The 18,641-nt window shown below is 46.5% G+C and overlaps 1 protein-coding gene and 1 non-coding gene across 3 annotated transcripts in view; both read left to right on the forward strand.

Annotated features, from left to right (window-relative positions):
- Positions 1–18,641, forward strand: part of EPHB1 (EPH receptor B1) — a 420,307-nt gene that overhangs the window by 348,307 nt on the left and 53,359 nt on the right. For both annotated transcript variants that reach the window (XM_007170364.2, XM_057546032.1), the window contains exons 10-11: positions 3,845–3,967; positions 16,872–17,119. In XM_007170364.2, the coding sequence (XP_007170426.2) occupies positions 3,845–3,967; positions 16,872–17,119 (371 nt within the window). The remainder of the gene's footprint in view (positions 1–3,844; positions 3,968–16,871; positions 17,120–18,641) is intronic.
- Positions 11,003–11,074, forward strand: TRNAK-UUU (transfer RNA lysine (anticodon UUU)). Its single transcript has one exon. It is a non-coding gene; the product is annotated as a tRNA-Lys (tRNA).

Below are 18,641 nucleotides of genomic sequence, written 5' to 3' on the forward strand. Positions count from 1 at the left end.
ACCATCTGAGAACATTTTCTGAGCCCTGTCTCCAAACGTTTGGCTGTGCCCGACTCCACAGCTGACTCGAATTCCTTGTTCACTGTCTGGTGATTCATTGCACTAAATACCATTTCCCTGATAATTAAAAACTGCTCACTGGCAAGTGGGAGCAGGAACAGGCTGATGCAGGATTTATGCAGAAACACAAAATGAGCCAAAAGACAAATGACCTGTTCTGCCTAGCTGAAGACATTTTATTTTTCCTCATCATCTTCTGGAACTAGAAAAAGGCTAGCTGTGATGCGGGAAAGAGGTCTGGAGAGATGTGTCATCCCGAGATGTGGTGGATGCAGGGAGAGCCATTAGTGCATGTGTTCGGCCAAATCACTCTTCAGACTTAGGACCTAGGGACCCTGCCCGCAGCCATTCCTAGACTGGCCCTATCTGACCCTCATCAGAGGAAAAGCACTGAGTTTGAACCATTTGTTAGACTTCTGATTTCAGTTTTCCTTCTTCAGTCTAACAGTGGTATCCTCAATTTCAGGTAAGACAAGAACTGATTCCTACCCTGCATAGGTGCAGGATGTTCTACATTGACATTGCATCACCAGGTCTAGGCCCCGTGCCACGTCCTCGGCGTCTTGTGAAAAGCTTCAGCGATGACCAAAGCCCCTGCCTGGCCCAGAACAGCAGTTGAGACATCGTGTGTGCTCACACACGCACATACTCATACACGTACACATTTGTACACACATACACACACTCACATACATGCATGCACACATAGACACTCACACACACGCACTCCTTAATTCCACAAGCCAGTGCGGTAGTACAGCTGCCCGTGAATACACCACACGGTGATTAGAATGTGAACTTTCTCCCATGCAGATGCCCTTGCTCGGACGCCACTGACCTAAATGAATCCTGGCACCATCAAGAGATGAGCCTCTACCTTCTGGGAATAGCTCCGTCCCAGAATTGATTGGGGCCAGTATCTGTGGAGCTCATTAACTCAGAACCCTCTCTCATTCATCCTTATATATGTCTTTACTTGCAAACCATTCATTACAGCACATTCTAGATTGTTTAATTAGTTTCCATGGAAGAGTTCCTGTAGGACAGCTTAGCATACATCGTTTAAAAGCCCTTGATCCAAAATAACAAGGTGGTATTTTTAAAGTAACTAATATAACCCTAAGCGGTTTACAGCCCCCCAATGCCCAGCCCCCATGCCCGTCCCCCGGCTTCCTCTTCCTACCGCCCCAAACACTTCCTAGAACAATTTACTGATAATGATCACGAGCATAGCAGCTTGTGAGCCCTCCCTGTACATCAGGCACCATGTTTTAAGTATGTCACTTGCAACATGGTCCTTAATATGACAGCCGCCCCAGGAAGAAGGTGTTCCCTCCTCCGTCAGCAGAGGAAAACAATGTTATAAGAGATGTATGTGGTCTTGCCTCAGAATGCCCGGCTAGTGAGAGGCTTTGGGGTTCTGACCTCACCTCTAGATCCCAGCCTCTGGGCTCTGAGACTTCTCTCATTTCAGCCCAGAACTGGGAAGAAGTCACAGGTTATTGACACTGGCCTGCTGCCCCTGTAGCATTTTGAGTGGGTCTTTTGTGGTGACCTCGTCTTCTGAGCTCACCCCTCCAGCGCACACTAGCCGGCTTCCACCTGAAGCATCTGTGTTTCTTCACCTAAGCACCTCTCAGGCCCTGGAGTCTCCCTGCCCACCTGCCCAGCAGGGCAGCCAGCCCTCAACCAATGACTGACGGGAGTCGTGTGGAGCTTCGTCAGCTCCCTCCGCCCTAGGGTGGGCCAACTCTGAAGCATAGGTTCTCAGAGATTCCTAGGGGGTGGGGAGTTAAGCCTGTGTCAATTACTCACAGCCCCAAGGCAGTAAGTGCCTTGAGAGCACACCTTTCATAGGCTGCCTTCCTTTCCTACCTAACTGTCACACTCGCCTGCGGCTACTTCTTCGGATCACCTCCCAGATAAGCCACTTGCTTTCAAAACCTTGTCTCAAGCTGTTGCTTCTGGAGAAACCCAAAGTGAGACTGCCTGGAGATACAGGTCTGGGTTGTTAGACTTTCTATGTGGTTTCAATCGTTCTTGCACTTCACTTGTTCTCCAGATCAAAGGAGAAAGGGATGAACCTCCAGCTCTGTTCTCCCCTTTGTCCACTGTTATTAAACTCTCCCTCTCTCTCACCCTCTCTCTCTCTCTCTCTCTCTCTCTCTTCCCCTCTCTCCCTCCCTCCATCCCCCCAGGGATTAGAACACTCTATTATAAAGATGAGGATTTGCTTTGTCCAAAGTTCAATCAGCAGATTCCAAAGTTAATGTTGTCATCCCCAAGTTTTCAAAGAGCATTCTAGAATGATGTTGACCACCCTAAAGCAAGCCGCCTAGCGTGCTTGGAGTGCTTTCATTTCATGACTGGGAATAACCCAGCTTTCAAAAGAAGCAATTCCTCTGGTCAGAGCACCTGGCTCTCTTTGGCTTTCAAAACATATCCCCCTTTAATTGTTTGCTGCATCTTCCTTCTCCCTCTGGATTGTATTCTGGCCTGAATTGGTGATCACGGCAACATTAATCTGGGGCAGCTGTAGAGTCACCAGAAGTTTTTGGGATGAAAGATGCCAAAACTAGACCACACGCTCAGGGCTGGGACTCACTGAGAAGAAGCCACGGTGGCCAGGTGGGAAGTGTGTGCTGAGAGGAGCTCAGCTCGGGGAACCTGAGATCCAGCCTCCACCGTGGGCACAGCACTTGGGCTTTTGCACACCTGCCTGCCCTGCTGACCTGTCCCTTCCACGAACCAGACAGCAGGGGCAGGCAGGGAAAATGGCTGCTCTTCCCAAGGATGCGATGCCAGACCGTGCTGAGCAGCTTTCGAAGCCCACCTCCCACCACATCACCCCCAGGAAAACCATCTCCATTCTTGCCTAATGACACATCCAACACGGTGAAAAACGACATTGTGATGAATCCATTTGTTTTTGGGTTCCATTTCCTTTCTTTTGTCCCCTCTTCTCCACTTTTTGAATGTATTTTTTCTGCAATGACGATTCTCTATTTTGTCCCTGTGCACACCTATTTATCTTGCCACTGTAAACATCAGTGACAAAGTCCATATTCCTTTATGTATTTCTCATTCACCATTTTATTCACTTTTCATACTTCACTGTGTCTGAAGGCATGGGGGTTCAATCACCATTTTTCTTTCACTCCACCTCATTTTTTTCTATGTAGACTTTGCTCTTTCCTCTCCCAGTGTTTTCTATGCTTTTCTCTTCCCATTTTCTCTTCTGGTATACTGGCTTGGCACTCCTATCTTGAGGTTTTTCTAATAGCAATTTCTTTCTTTCTTTTTTTTTTAAAAATCCATCCTCATCCCTCTTCCAGCCCTGGACACAGCCGTCAGTTATAACCTTAACGGTGGCCTCCACTCAGGAAAGTTGTCAAGTTGATAAATATTGATATCTGCCCTACCATTTTACCACCACTTTTCTGCTAATGCATTTGGTTGGCATCAATCAGCTTCTTTGCCTTCTGTGAGTGCCCGGTGTGGGAACTGGTCCCGATCTGTCATTTATAAGTAATCTGCTCCACATTTCATCAAGAGCTCAAAAACAGAAGAAAATATAGAGGAGAAGTAGAGGACAGAGAACCAGGCTAGCATGGCCCAGAGGGAAGGGAGATGGGGAGGTCTGGCAAGAAAAAGAGAGGCAGCCCTATGTGTAGGAGAGACACCCCCACCCCGGTCATACCCTTACTGCTGGGGACATCAGCCAGTGCTTAATGACCGCCGTGTCCTCTTTGGGACGTTAACCCTGCTTATCTCCTCCAAAAAGGCTCCCCAGGGATGAAGATCTACATTGACCCCTTCACTTATGAGGACCCCAATGAAGCTGTCCGGGAGTTTGCCAAGGAGATTGATGTCTCTTTTGTGAAAATCGAAGAGGTCATCGGAGCAGGTATGGCTCTCCCCTCTCCTTCTTTCTGTTCTCTTGGTGTCCAAACATCCTCTTCCCATTGCTCTGGGTGTTCTCTACCATTTTTTTCCCCAGAAGATATGTCTAAGCCATCTACAATGTGTGTCTAAGGATCTTCTGGGGAGCTTGTTTGCGGTGTCCAAGCTTATTTGGTATTGCAGAGAAATCAACTCTAGTCTAAAAAGATTCAGAAATAGCTTTGGAAATGGACCACCAAATGCAGATAAAGAGAGAGAAAGAGGGTAACCAATTGAGAAATACACATTTTTAGAAGCTGGACCTAGTATCCCCTTCACTGATTCGCATATCTCCATGGCTTTGGGCCAAGATTTCTTCCCACACTTTCAGTTCTCCTTTTCTGATGTACATGGATTTGGAGGCAGACCATGATAAACTGAAGAGGGACCACTGTTTCCAGAAGAAAGCTCACCCATATCCATATTTATAAACAAAAGATCTACGATATGGATGGTAATACAAGACAAATTTCTCTCCCAAAAAACATGTGCTCTCATCCATCTTCCTGCATTGGGATAGAAACCCAGCCCGACAGAGAGCTAACTGCCTGAGATGCTCTTAGGAAATTCTACCTAAAGACTGATCTAAATTTTTCATCTTCCTTTAATGGATCAGTAGTTGAGTCAGTTGGGCAATGGATCCAGCCTTATTGATGTAAATGAGTAAAATGTCCCAAAATATCATTCCTTTGGAAGTAATCTCTTTACTGCCCCTTCTGCTATCTTTTCTGAATCTTCTCAAAGATGTGTTTGCTTTGTGTCCTCTTTCCTACTTTTTTTTCTACAACATTCTTTGTCTTCTTTTCTTCTTTAAATTGTATTAGCCACTATTCAATATCTCTTCACTCATATGTTGTATTCTTCTTTGTAGTTCCTATGTCTGGAAGTGCTTTTTTTCATGTCAGTATTTGGAGAGCCATGGGGTTGCCTCTCTGAATAATATTTTAAACTCCATAAAATATGTTTAGTCAAAGTCTTCCAGACAGCCACTCCATATATTATCTTTAGGGGGAAAGTCACACTCCTTCCATTCACTGCCTCTCTTAATGCACTGAGGGGTCAAAAAGCCATCTGTGAAATTGAAAGTCACATTTGAAAGCTTGCCCCTTTAAGCCACCATTCTCATGCTCTGATTTCCCTCTTAAAGAGCTCCAACCTCATGGCATCCCTGTGGTGGATGCTGGGACTCTCCCTATCAGGACACACCACTCTCTTCCTACCAACCCCTCACGTGTTCCAGCAGGCTGGCCATAATCTGATCCACATGAGTCTATGCATATTTCCCATTGACTTTCATTAAATACTGAACCACGACTTTCACTTCTGTGCAGATAATTTTCTGTTCCCCCTTAGACACTGACAGACCTAAGGATCATGCCTTGGAAGCCTGGATCCCAGATAAATTTGATGACTCACAGGGGCTCAGACTTCTCCAGTAAACTTGAAAGAGTGTTGGGCAGGGGGAGAGTGCGTTCAGTCCGGCATCCTATTCCTCCGCGTTGTTCATTGTTGTTATGTCATGTGGCAATGGTGCTAGCGATTTTAATGTTGTTATTTATGTCATGTGCTTAGAGCAATGTGTTCTGGACTGCATTTCATCCCAGAGAGCACACGTCAGCCCCCCTCCCGACTTTGTCGGTTGAGGAGTAAAGAGCCTTCTCACTTTATGACCCTGCTGGGGAGTGGCAACTTGGAGTGAGCTCACCAACTGCTGGATGCTGGGTAGCATTTGCTGATGCTGCCGTTTTTGTGCATTCTGCTCAGAGAAGGCTCAGTCCCCGCCATGGCTCACCTGATCCCGGAGAGTGTTGATAGATGTAGCAGTTTATAAGATGGCCAGCAGCTTGGGATAAAGACTTCTGCCCAGTTGCTGCTGACCGCCCTCTACCTGACACCCATCTGCTCATGATTCAGAAATCGCAGCGCTAATCCCTGGGGATATGAATTCACTATGTGTGACTTGATGCAGTTTCAACAGGAGACACTCCTGGCTGGAGTCAACCTCTCTCCACTCTCCGGTTCTTTCTCTCTGTCACCATTCCTGCTTCTCCCACGCCCTGCCTCACTGAGACTGACTTCACATTGTGCTAAAAGAGCTGGTGTGAAGGTTGAGTTTTAAAAAAAAAAATTGTACGGTAACATTTATGCAGTGTAATTGGCAATATTTCCCTTAGCCACCTGGCAGATTCGGCTCGGGGGACCAAATCTGGGCTGCAAAATGGTAACACAACATGAGAAGAAGAATCAGAGATCATTTCTCCTTCCTGCATTCTATTCCTTCCCTCCTTCCCTCAATAAGCTCTTATTGAATAATTTTTGCATGTGGGTGTGGAGAAGAACAGACACTCTCCTGTTCAGAGGTCTGACAGTCTTGGGGAGAAACAGGCCAGTAACATGCTCACTATTTCACACAACCCACAACACAGGTATGTGCAAAGGTTGTGACCAACGTAGAGTAGTGTTTAGCTCCCTGTTCTGGGAGTGAGTTGGGGCATCAGGAAGACTTCACAAAGGAGATCACTTTTGGCCTGAGCTTTCAAGGATGGAAACTAGTAGAAAAAGTAAGTTTCTGTGAAACTCATGAGAGGATGAGACAGAAGAGGAAAATTAAATGACATAAGGAGGGGAATGACCATGACCTTCCAGCAGTGGTGTGCTGGAGCCAGCTTGCACTACTTCGCAGGAGCCAATCGTGTGCATCTTTTTCCAGCCCTGTGTTCGGTGGCATCGTGTTGGTAGTTTGACATTAACCATGGAAGGAATATTTACACCATGAGAATTAGCAAATGCTACAAATCAGGGGTCTTTGTTTCTTCGTTTTCTGGAGAGCTGGTAGTTGAATGCTTACCAGCACACTCCGGCCTTCCAGAAGATGCAAGATAATTTCAAAGAGGTTGCAGAAAAACTGGCCCATTCCTGCTGAGAATAGATCCAGAGGAGAGGGCTATGTTTGTTGCAGGAGGGATTAGGTTGAGAATTCAAGAAGATCACAGCCTGTGACTGTGGTGGATTCTGGAAAACACGCTCAGTGCCTAATAATCCCGGCTGATATGTTACTGTCTAACACAGATGCAGTCCCACTCCACGAGAGGAGGGGAGGAGACTGAGAGCTAAGATGAGGGACCAGAGAACACGCAGCCCCGGAGGTGGGAGGAGGAGAGGCTTGATGGCCGGAGAGGACTCAGGGAAGAGTCCCCTGAGGGCTTGGAGGCTGTGGATGGGCTGACACTCTGTGCGGCACATTCTGAGAACAAGGCTGAGAGGAGGCTGCTGGGGAGGGGTTTCCTGAAGGTAGGAATCAAGCATTAAGTCTGGAATCAGGCTGAGGCTTAGCAATCCAGAGACTGCAGTATGGATTTTGTCCTGTAGAAAATGGCGAGTGGGGTGGTTTCTGAGCAGGGCGGGTGGTAGGAGTGAGGGGGGAGAAGAACCTGATGAACCTGTGTTTCGATTGGACTGGAAGGGGTTCTGGGAAAGGGTAGGTAAGGACTCAGAGGCATGCAGACCAGTTATGGGGCTTGGAAACGTGAAGAAGTTTTGAGATGGCCGATGCTGGGGTCAAGGGTGGTAAGGAAGGCTGCTTTGCAGCGAGTAAACTCATCTAAACCGGAATGTACCCACACATGGCGAATGGAGTGACCAGTGGGCTTGGTGGCTGGAGTTGATGGGGAGACACGGCATGGAGGTTGTGGCCAGAAGCGAGGGCCATCAGGTTAAACACCTTGAAGGGAGGGGGGGCTGCGTGGCCCCCAGGGTGTGGGACTGGAGGTTGTGCTTGCGAGTAAAGGCCAATAGAGTAAAATCTAAAAACTATAAGGTTGAAGAATGGCACCAACCTCCAAAGTTTCTTCTACAATTGTTGAGGATATTGAACAAAGGAATAAATAACAAGTCACTGTGAGCCAGGTGTGACACCAGCCAAGAGGACTGAATTACATTTGACCCTTGAACAACACAAGTGTTAGGTGCACTGACCCCCATGAGCCGTTGAAACTCTGCGTGTATAACTTGACAGGCAGCCCTCTGTATCCATGGGTCCACATCCCTGGAATCAACCAGCTGTGGATAGTGTAGTACTGTAGTACCTATTTATTGAAAAAAATTCTGCGTAGAAGTGGACCTGTGCAGTTCAAACCCATGTTGCTCAAGGGCCAACTGTATAATTAGCTCATCAATCATTATGTAATTATTTGGTTAGTGACCCTCTTTTATCACCGTGCTCAAAGTTCCATGGGAGTGATGAAACGTAAGTACTTCTGTGAGTCCCATGCTTGGCCTGGTGTGACACTCAGGTACTCAGTTAGTTAAATATTTGTTGTGTATGGTTGAATGTCCTTGGGGGAAAACCATAACAGGGATAAGAATTTGGAGAACTGGGTGGAGTCTGGGAGAACGCAGAGAGACTAGAGAGAGGTTGAGTGAGGTGGTGAGTCATTCAGTGCTCTGAAAGGAGCCTAGTGGAATGAGGAAGGCTGATCCGTCCTCTTTTCCCTGCAGATGATGGGAATGATTGAAGTCCCTTTAGAGAGGGCAGACGGCCATCTGGTATCTTTGGAGGATGTCAGCTTTTTATAACCATGAATCTGACTCATAGGAGTCACTCACAGGTCAGCTTCAATTGACCTGTGGAGTTCTGATCCAATGCTTCATTCCGATCGGTTTGATCTGTAGACATGCCCAGAGCATAAAGCAGGGCTGCCATGTCTAATTGGGCTCTACAGCATGAATGGTGCTCCTGGGTCATGCAGTGCGCAACCTACATAACTGTATGTAGCAGCCCTGAGCATGACAAATGCATGAAAATATAGGTAGAGGTGTCACCATAAGGGGTCATCCAGGGGGACACATGCCAGTTGTATTTTAATTAATAAACACACCCTCCCCTGACTCAGCAGCTGCTGGTCCAGCATGTCTGTGGATGGCTTACCGTGAAGGGGAAAGAGGCTTGAGGTGAGAGGCCTGGGTGAGCAGAGCTGCGGAGAGGGAATTTGTGACGTATATGGATGGAATGGGGCCAGCAAGGCCCACCATTTCTCTTTGAAGAAGAGGATGTGTTTCTTGGGGATGATTTAGTAGAAAGTCCCCTGCCAGCCTGACTCTCTTGGGCTCACTTAGAGCGAGAATGGGCAGGATGAGGGTAGCCTCATACTGGATGAGAGTCACAGCAGGAAGGGTTTCCAGAGGAGCAAATCAAATAGATATTGTCTATAAGTATGATTAATATAACTGCCATGCAATCAACATGTATATACTTTACAAGCATTGTCTCATTCAACTCTCATAATGGCCCTGTTAGCCCTGTGTGTTAGTTTGTGTGTGTGTGTATGTGTGTGTGTGTGTGTGCACATCTGCGGGCGCGCACGCATTTGTAGACTGGTAAGGATATCCACGTTCAGTGAACAGCTTGCCAAAGGCCATGCTACTGGTTGGACTGAGTTAACAGTAGAGCAAAAACTGAAACCCAGATAAGGTTGATCTTAGTCTGGTGAACGTTAACTCCCACACTACCTGCCACTTTTGTCACTGTTCTGGAAAATGACAGCTAAGTATAGAGACATTGCTTCTGATGGCAAACTCTAGCTAGCAGTTTGGAATACCCAAGCCTCTTGGCTGGGAATGACAGGACTCTCCTAGAATTCAGTATGCCCATATGGTGGTGCCACAAAGATGCCCTGGGGAGAGCATGCTCTTTCTAGAATACCCTTGTCCCATCCTCTGGTCCTCCTATTCTAGTATGATCAGTAATTTCCTTAAGAAGAATAACAATGAGGGCCAAGATATTCAGCATTTTTAATTATATGTGCTTGCTTATATTAAGAAAATAAGTAATATCTAGGTATGTGGTTGTCTAATGACCACAAGAAGCTATGAGAAAAGAGAAAACTAGGTTTACTCTCGCCATCTAGGTATTAGGTATTGTGGGCACCGTGGCTATTAATTAGATTTCATCTCATTTGCCAACTCCAGTAGCCTGGTAATGGGTACCTGGGGAATTCTGCTGAGGAGAAATACGGTTGTGATCAATTAGTAATGTCTGTCCTGGGTGCAAGGACAGGAGGTGGTGGAATGCCTGCCATGGTTTTACTATCCCTGGTTTAGCCATAACCTATCTTGCACAGGACAGTGTGAAAACTTGCTGGAAATCATACTTAAAAACCTAGTTTAAATTAATTCTTTAAAAGTTTCTTTTCCGGTGGAAGCTTGAACTAGTAGCGAGAAGCTCTGCTTTCCTTTTTCCCTCCCTAAGGCAGTTTGTGACTTCACAATGCTGCTGCTAAAAAAAAAAGAAGACTGCAATTGTGTGTAGAGCCACGCTGCACATAGCCAACAGCTAGTGCTTGAAACGCCTGCTGGCAGGCTGGATGTTTCATTTTCAAAAATTGAAAATTCTTTCCTTCTGATTTTACATATAATAGTTGAGGCATTTAATGCTGCTGAGCCATTTTTTCTCTCTTCCTCACTTTGTCAAGGAGCTGAAACTTGTAGGGAATAATTTCAGCAGCTGTCCGGGAGGGCAGTGACAGGAACTGGCAAAATGACACTCAGCTGACAGCCCTGAGGGCCACGGTTCTCAAACTGGAACCAGGCATCAGAATCACCTGGAGGCAAGTTGAAACCCAAGTCACGGGGCCCTGGACTAAACTTCTGATCCAGCTGGGTATAAATGGGGCTTGAAAATCTGCATTTTCTAACAAGTTTCCAGGTGATGGTGGTGCTGTTGGACAGGAGCCACACCTTGAGAACAACTGCTAAGAATCACTGGCACTAACCTGGCACGAAGCTGGAGCTAGTTTAGTGCCAGTCCTAGCCAAGAGGTTGTTCGGCTGTAGGAGAGGGTCCAAGGTCAGCTGCAAAGATGTGTGCCAATCACAGTCCAGCCAGACCAAAGTTAGGTTGGCTGCAATTACTATCAGTCAACGAGCTGTATAGAGAGAACCAACCATAACCACTACCCAGTCATTTCCTGTAAGTATCTATTTTAAATATAATGCAAGGGAGTTCCCTAGTGGTCCAGTGGTTAGGACTCAGTGCTTTTACTGCCGTGGCCCGGGTTCAATCCCCGGTTGGGGAACTAAGATCCCGCAAGCCTCACGGTGCGGCCAAAATAAAAATAAATAAATATAATACTAATGCTTCATTTGTTGAAAATATTTTTTAGGCATTAAGAATTTTTCTTAAAAAGATGAAAAATGGATGGTCATGTTTTGGAGCTCATATGAAAGGAAGCTCTATAGAGTTCAGATCATGGCAAATCGAAGCACCACAGACCTCAAGTTCTGGCCCTAATGACAGGAAAGGTGTCCAAAAAGCAAAAATAGTTCCCTGAGCAAAGTATGTGAACCTGAAGTCAAAGACCACAGGTGACAGCAGTCAGATTGCAAGTGACACAAGGTCTTGGTTTTCTGTTTGCTACTAGAAAGGGCCCATCGACTCCCACTCCCTAGGAGTCTGTGGCGGTGCTAGGGGGCCAGAGCTCCCAGACTTTAACGCCCCGGGCTTACCTGAAGACACTCTCCATGCCCAGATACCTGGCAGGGAGACTTCCCAGCACCCCTGGCAAGATGCCCTGCTGTGTCTTGGATCAGCCTCCTTCAAGTCCCGCTGGGCTGCAGAAACCTACGTTTGCTCCCTTTTCTCTTCCACTACGCATCCCCACTCCCTACCCCATGACCCTACCCTCACTTCCCACCCCACTCTCTACCCCTGGCTTGTCTTTTTAAAATCACTACCCACCTGTGTCTCCAACAGTGTGTAGTTTACAAAGCACTTTTTCAGAGACCTTACGCCCTGTTAGGAAGGCCCCACAGTTGATCAGTTCCTTTTATCCAACAGAGCTGAGAAAGCTGAGGCTGAACAAGAGAAGCACCCTGCCCCAAGTCCAGCGGGTGGAGAAGGAAGGGAGGATGGTGTAGACCCAAGCTTCTTCCTCCAGAGTTTCTTCTTCTGGCCAGAGTTTGCCCCAGCTGCAATGAGGGCCACTTAATTACAGGGTGGAGCACAGCCTCCGAGTAAGGACTGTGGATTAAGTGACTTCCTTTGCAGTTGGTGGTTTGAAAACCTCCGGGCTTGGGGAATATGAAGTCATTTCTTTGTCAGACACAGGAAAAGAGCTATTTTTACAGAATCACCATCCTTTAAGCCACTGCTTTCCAGTGATTATAGAGCAGATTTCCAAGAGCAGTAACGATACAGAACCCATTTCTCCCTACCCAAGGAGAGCACTTTGTTTTTTAAAAAGACTTTATTTTTTAGAGCAGTTTTAGGTTCACAGCAAAATTGAGTGGAAGGTACAGAGATTTCCCATATACGCCCTGCCCCACACATGCATAGCCTCCTCCATTATCAACATCCTCCGGCAGAGTGGTACATGGGTTACGATTGATAAACCTACACTGATACATCATTATCACCCAAGGTCCATAGTGAAGGTTCACTCTTGATGTTGTACATTCTATGGATTTGAACAAATGTATAATGACGTGTATCCACCATTTAATTTCATATAGAGTAATTTCACTGCCCTAAAAATCCTCTCAGGAGAGCACATTTTTATTTTATAATTTCAAAAAGCTATATGATGAGACCCCTACAGAGAATATAATTTAGAGCTAAAGTATTAGGAACACTGCACATGAAGACCAGTCAGCCACAAAGATTAAACAATGACATGACATTTGTCAATTAGGAAACGAATGTACGTAGCCCACACTGTTCTATACAGATACGACTTTGCAAAGCCACACCTTCATTGATTTCTTGCTTCATTCTCTTCTTTCTCTCCGCTCACAGCTACAAAGCCCACACTATGCGTCAGGCCCTGTGCAGTGAAAGGCAGCTTGTAGGCAAGCACTGCTTTCAAATGAATTCAAAGGTGTAGGGATGAATTCCAGGTACTCCAGGGCCTTTAGCAGTTCCCTAATCCGTTTGAAATACGCTTGGGTGGTTTAGACCCATGGCTCTCAACGTTGGCTGTTCCTCAGAACCACCTGGGCAGCTAGGCCTGGCTTCATGGGACCTGTGTGGTCACATGGAATCCCATGCTCAGCAGGGCCCACACTTAGTTTAATGCTCTGCTGTCACAGTGTTGAAATTCTTAATAAATTTTGAACAGGGAGTCCTGCATTTCCATTTTGTACCAGGCCCTGCAAATTACGTAGCTGCTCCCGTGAGCAGCTTTTAACTATGTCCATGCCCAGGCTGCACCCAGACCAACTAAACAGAATTCCTGGAGGTGGGACCCAGGCCCCTGTGCTTTGTAAGCTTCCCAGGGGGTTGCAGTGGGCAGCCAACTTCGGGAACGCTGGTATATAACAGAAGTCCTCAACTGGGGAGTTTATGTGTATGTTGTGGGGAATAGCAGATTCACCTGGGGCACTTTTACACACTCCCCAGACTGATGTGTAGAAATTGATAAATATTCTGATTCCTAAATATTCTGATCTCATCTGACTAGCCGGGCAGGAACTTTCCATGAATATGATATTTGTCTATAAGGTAGTCCTGATACCAGCCAGGGTTCTTGGACTTCCCCAATCAATAAAAATTGACTAGAGGCCAGACAAGAAATTCAGGCAAGGCTTTACTGTGACCCCTGCTACAGCAGAGGGCAGTGAGAACAAACAACAGTTTCCCTGCTTGCTAGCTCCCTCAGGAGGGGCGAGCTTGTTCCTTATATGGTGTGTGTGCAGGGGTCGGGCCGGAGGGGTGGCTCAGGTGTTTTGTCCACCCCTTAGGAGGTGTGGTGTGCAGGGGGCACGCGCGGTACCCTGCTTTTGCTCCTGACTCCTTGCTCTCGCTCCGGGCTCTGCAAAAGTGGCAGTTGGGTTTTTTGGTCTCTTTGTATCTTTTGTCCATAATTTTGCCCAAACTGCGCATGCATGCAGTTATTTTTAGTCCTATACAGTTTCTTTGTATTTTGTTGCTTGAGGAGAGGTGTGCCCAGGTGCAAGCACTGTAGCACTGCAGCAAAGGGTCCCAGATCCCAGCTTGTCACAGTCACACTGTGTTTGCTGTTCCCTGGTTACTGAGTCACTATAACAGTAACTGCGTATGAATGGTTAGGACTTGCACAGTTGGATCACAGTGGTCCCTGCGTTGTGACTTCACTGCTAACCGAACACACCTTCTGAGAGGTGGTATGGCAGGAAAAGGGATAGGCCCGGGGAGAATCCCTGGCTCTGCCTCACACATGTGGGGTTTGAGGCATGTTTTCTTCGTGCCTCAGTTTCCTTATTAGTAAAATGGGCGTAATAATACCCAGCTCATGAAGGTGCTGTGAGGATTAAGACATGCAAAGAGCCCAGCACGGTACCTGGCACAGAGCAGGTAGTCAAGACATTTTGGTGCACTATCTCCCCCAAGAAGAAATATTAGCATACTTTCCCCTCACTCTCAACCGTGTCTTTTTACTAAAAGAAAATAGAACTCATTAGTATGACAACAAGGAAGAAATACTGATATTCTTCAATTAGTATACTTATTAAATATGCAATCTGTATTCATTCAGCTCATAGTTATTGAATACCTACTAGGTGGAGGTGTCAGAGAGATGGATTCCATATATGTCTATACACAGACACATATATATACATACAAAAATATATAGAGACACATCCATATATACAATATATGCACACATGCATATAGACACATACATATATGCATGTATATACACAAGTATGTATATATACATATATATACATACTCTACACAAATATATATACATAGAGAAGCACACACATATATGACAGGTGGTTGTTATTCAGTACTTTTCTTTAAATTTTCTCATTTGAACTGCAAAGACAATGCTTATTGTAACAATTTAAACATAAAAGTAACTAAAGTTTACTAATCCATACTTCCCCATTCCTATTCCCACCATTCTAGTGTAACCAATTTTTAAAATAATTTGAAGTTGAAAATAAATTTGCTATGAATTTTTTCCATAATGTTTTTTTTGGCATACACCACCCCCCTACGGGCATATTCTACAGATCACATTCTATTAATATAACTTTCTCTTCTTTTCTGCTTCGCTTAGCAAAGTAATGCAGACATTTTTGAAGCCAATACATTTCACTCATCTATTAGTTTTCAGTAGCTCATAACATTCGGCAGGATGGCTGTCCCTTTCCAGCCATCCCCCTGGTTATGGTCATATGGTGTTTGGCTGTTGAAAGAGATGCTGTCATAAACAGTCTTTTGTAAAAATGTAAATACTGGTACTTCCACTTCTTTTGGAGCCTCTAGCAGTTTGTAACCCAAGAATGAACAAAGCCAAGCAAATAATAATAAATAAGATACCCCAAATTTTATTGGCACGTACCACGTACCAGACACTGCAGTGGTGTGTACAAGCTATGGACATGAATGAGACTTGGTCTGACCTCAGACAGTTGTGGTCTCATGTCAAAACCAGTATTACACATGCTGTCTATCTTAGGTCCGTGCTGAAATCTTCCTAATGGTGCTTAAGCCAACCTCTACTCCAGCCTTAGATTCTAACAAGTTCCATAGACTCTGGAGCAGTTTTGCATCCAAAGGCCTTTCATGCAGCTTCCTTCCAACCTATGCAGCAGAAAATACAAGAAGCTCACAACTAAATCACAGATGTTAACTTGCTTTTCTAATTCGGTCAGTAACGTATCTGATTGCTCACAGTTTGCTCCATCATCGTCTTCCAGAAGCTGAAAGTGAGAAAGAAAGTTTTCCCAGCAGAAAGCCATGTTTCTCCTATCAGGCCTTTGACACCCGTTTCTGTGATGCACTTACAAGTAGATTCTAAACTGCTTCACATGAAAGAACTGAAGTTACAAAACCAAGTTAAATCATAAGATAACTTTTGAAAGCACGTTGAATGGGATTCAACAGATTTTTTAAGCAGCTGTGAAATAGTGTCACCAGAATTGTTTTTACTCTTGGTGATTTTACTGCAAAAATGTTTAAATGCTGTGGCACCCGTGGAGGTGTGCAGCTCGTGTCTGCTTGAAAAAGCCACTTGCTGTTCAGGTGCCAGGAGTGTAGGTAGCTGCCAGCCTCCTGCTGCAGCGCCTTCAAGATCTGCCTCGGCTTTCTCGCAGGGACCCAGCTCTTTCTGGCAGCCCCAGTCAGTGACTGACTGAGCACGGTGGGATGCTAGGGCCTGGGCCTTTCTGGAACGGTCACTCTTTATTCTGAAGCTCCTCATTGGGTTAGATGAGACTGTCAGGTCTGCATCAACCAGGTCTGCACTGCAATCTGGGCCTCTCCTTGCCCACTCCTGCTTCCTCCTTCTTTTCATAAAGTCAGGTCTGCACCATGATCTGGGACTTTGGCAATCCTACTTCTCTCCCCTTTATCCTGCACAGCGTCTGCTAACTTACCTTCCTAACTCCTCAGTTTCTGTTTTCCGAGGGACCCAATAGACACAAACACTTTCAGGGCAATGTAGGAACATAAACGCTATACATCTCATTCAGAGGACTAAAGTACCTGAACGTATCCCATAGCCCCTGGACATTCTTGCACTAGGCTCTGCTAAAAATGAATTATGATTCTGCCACAGTGAAACTGACCATTTCATTTCAATTGTTCAGCTGGGATACAAATGAAAAACCAAACCTGAGGAAAAACAAACCCATATAGAGTCTGAAATTTCACTTCAGTTACCCAAGCTGAGATCCGAGGTAAAGAACATATTTGGGTATTCCTTCTGTGTTTGCCGTGAACTGCTTAGTGCTGGGATGTCACAGTTACAATGAGAGGATACTATTTCCTTTCTGCCACCTTAATCACCGTTCCACTTGGAGCACCATTGTTCTTGACAAGCTGCCTCCCCTCACAGTTCCACAGACAGAAGGAAGTGAGTAATAATTGCGTTCTTGTTGCAGGAGAGTTTGGAGAGGTGTACAAGGGGCGTTTGAAACTTCCAGGCAAGAGGGAAATCTACGTGGCCATCAAGACACTGAAGGCTGGGTACTCGGAGAAGCAGCGACGGGACTTTCTGAGCGAGGCGAGCATCATGGGCCAGTTCGACCATCCCAACATCATTCGCCTGGAAGGCGTGGTCACCAAGAGTCGGCCGGTCATGATCATCACAGAGTTCATGGAGAATGGCGCTTTGGATTCTTTCCTCAGGGTAAGAGCAGCTCAGCTCACCTTTACTCCTCAGGGCAAAAGCATGGATGATGCTGGCGCTGCTGGACGCTGGCAGACCGTAGTGGGCTGGGGAGAAGTGTCCGTGTGAGGACAACCTGCCGCTCAGGAATCCCCGATGAAATGCGGGTGGGTGTTGAAGATGTTAGCGAGGTTAACAGATTTGCTGCTGAAAGGAAAGAACAAAGCAGAGCATGTGGACCCCTCTGTAGGAGGACGGCATCGAACCAGGCCTGGATAAGTGCTTGCTGGATGAGTAAGAGTGAATAGAGGAGGACGGAGAATGGTCATCGGTGTCATTGAAGAGACTGAAGAGACTTCCAGCCGCTACGCTGTCCTGCGTGATTCACGCAGACGCCAGTGGCCATCTCTGCCTCTTCCCCAGTGTAGCCGCCCTCCCAGATAGCTCTCTTAGTTCACAGTTCAGAGATAAAACAGGTTGCCCTTTTCTGACGCCTGGGCATCCCGGCCTCTGAGGAGGCGCTTCTGGGCAGGTCAGGGGAAGAGTGTGTCACAGGCGTCCACAAGTCTTTCCTGGAGTTGATGGAGAACTATGGCTCCCAACCACCTGCGGCAGAGGTGCGGGTCCCTGAAGGCCTGTGGCCAGGAGATCTGTAAAGGACCGTTGTCAGATCATGCCCACATGCAGCCACAATGGAAGCATTTTCACTTCTGTGGGGCATCCCAGAGCTATTCAGAGGGGGTGAGTGAGCGTGGCCGAGGTGCTCATGTCTGGAGGGTAGAAGCTGTCTGACCACAGGCCGCGGAGCAGGGCCTGCCTCGGACCAAAGGGGCAGCTGGGCAGCCTGGGAGCAAGAGGGTGCAGGGAGCGGCTTCAAAGAATGGGGCAGGACCTTCTGAGCAAGGGCTTCAGAGTAATACTAAGTAGCTAGGTATGCATGTCACCAAAGCTACCAAACAGTAGCTATGGCTGAAGATCAAAGGACCATTTGTAGAGTCTCATTGAAACAGTCATGAGGTGGCCTGTGCTGGGAACTGGGTCTATATTGATGAGAGAGACATTGCTCTAATTCTGTGGAACAAATCACCCCAAGATTTTAGTGACTTAGCCCAACAGCAATTTGGTTTGCTCATAAATCTGTGAATTGGGCAGGTCTCGGTGGAGACCTCTCTGTTCCCTGTGTTGTCAGCAGGAGCAGCTCAAGGGCTAAGGCCTGGAATTGTCAGAAGCCTCATTCATTCATCTGTCCCATGGCTGATACTGGGTATCAGCTGGCATCTCTCCCCCTGGCTGACTAGGGCTTCCTCACAGCAAGCTGGGTCCCAAGAACAAGCATCCCAAGAGTAGAAGGCAGAGGCTGTATCAGTTTTGTAACCTAGCCTGAAATGTCACACAGCATCCTTCAACCACACTGATGGACCCACCCAGATTCAAGGGGAAGAAACATGCCCCACATCTTGATGGGGGACAGCAGCCTTCTTACACATAAGGGATGGGAGGTCCTGTTATATCCATTTTAGAGAATACAACCTGCATAGATGCC

This window comes from Balaenoptera acutorostrata, chromosome 4, assembly GCF_949987535.1.
Source record: "Balaenoptera acutorostrata chromosome 4, mBalAcu1.1, whole genome shotgun sequence".
NCBI classification, from domain to species: Eukaryota; Metazoa; Chordata; class Mammalia; order Artiodactyla; family Balaenopteridae; genus Balaenoptera; species Balaenoptera acutorostrata.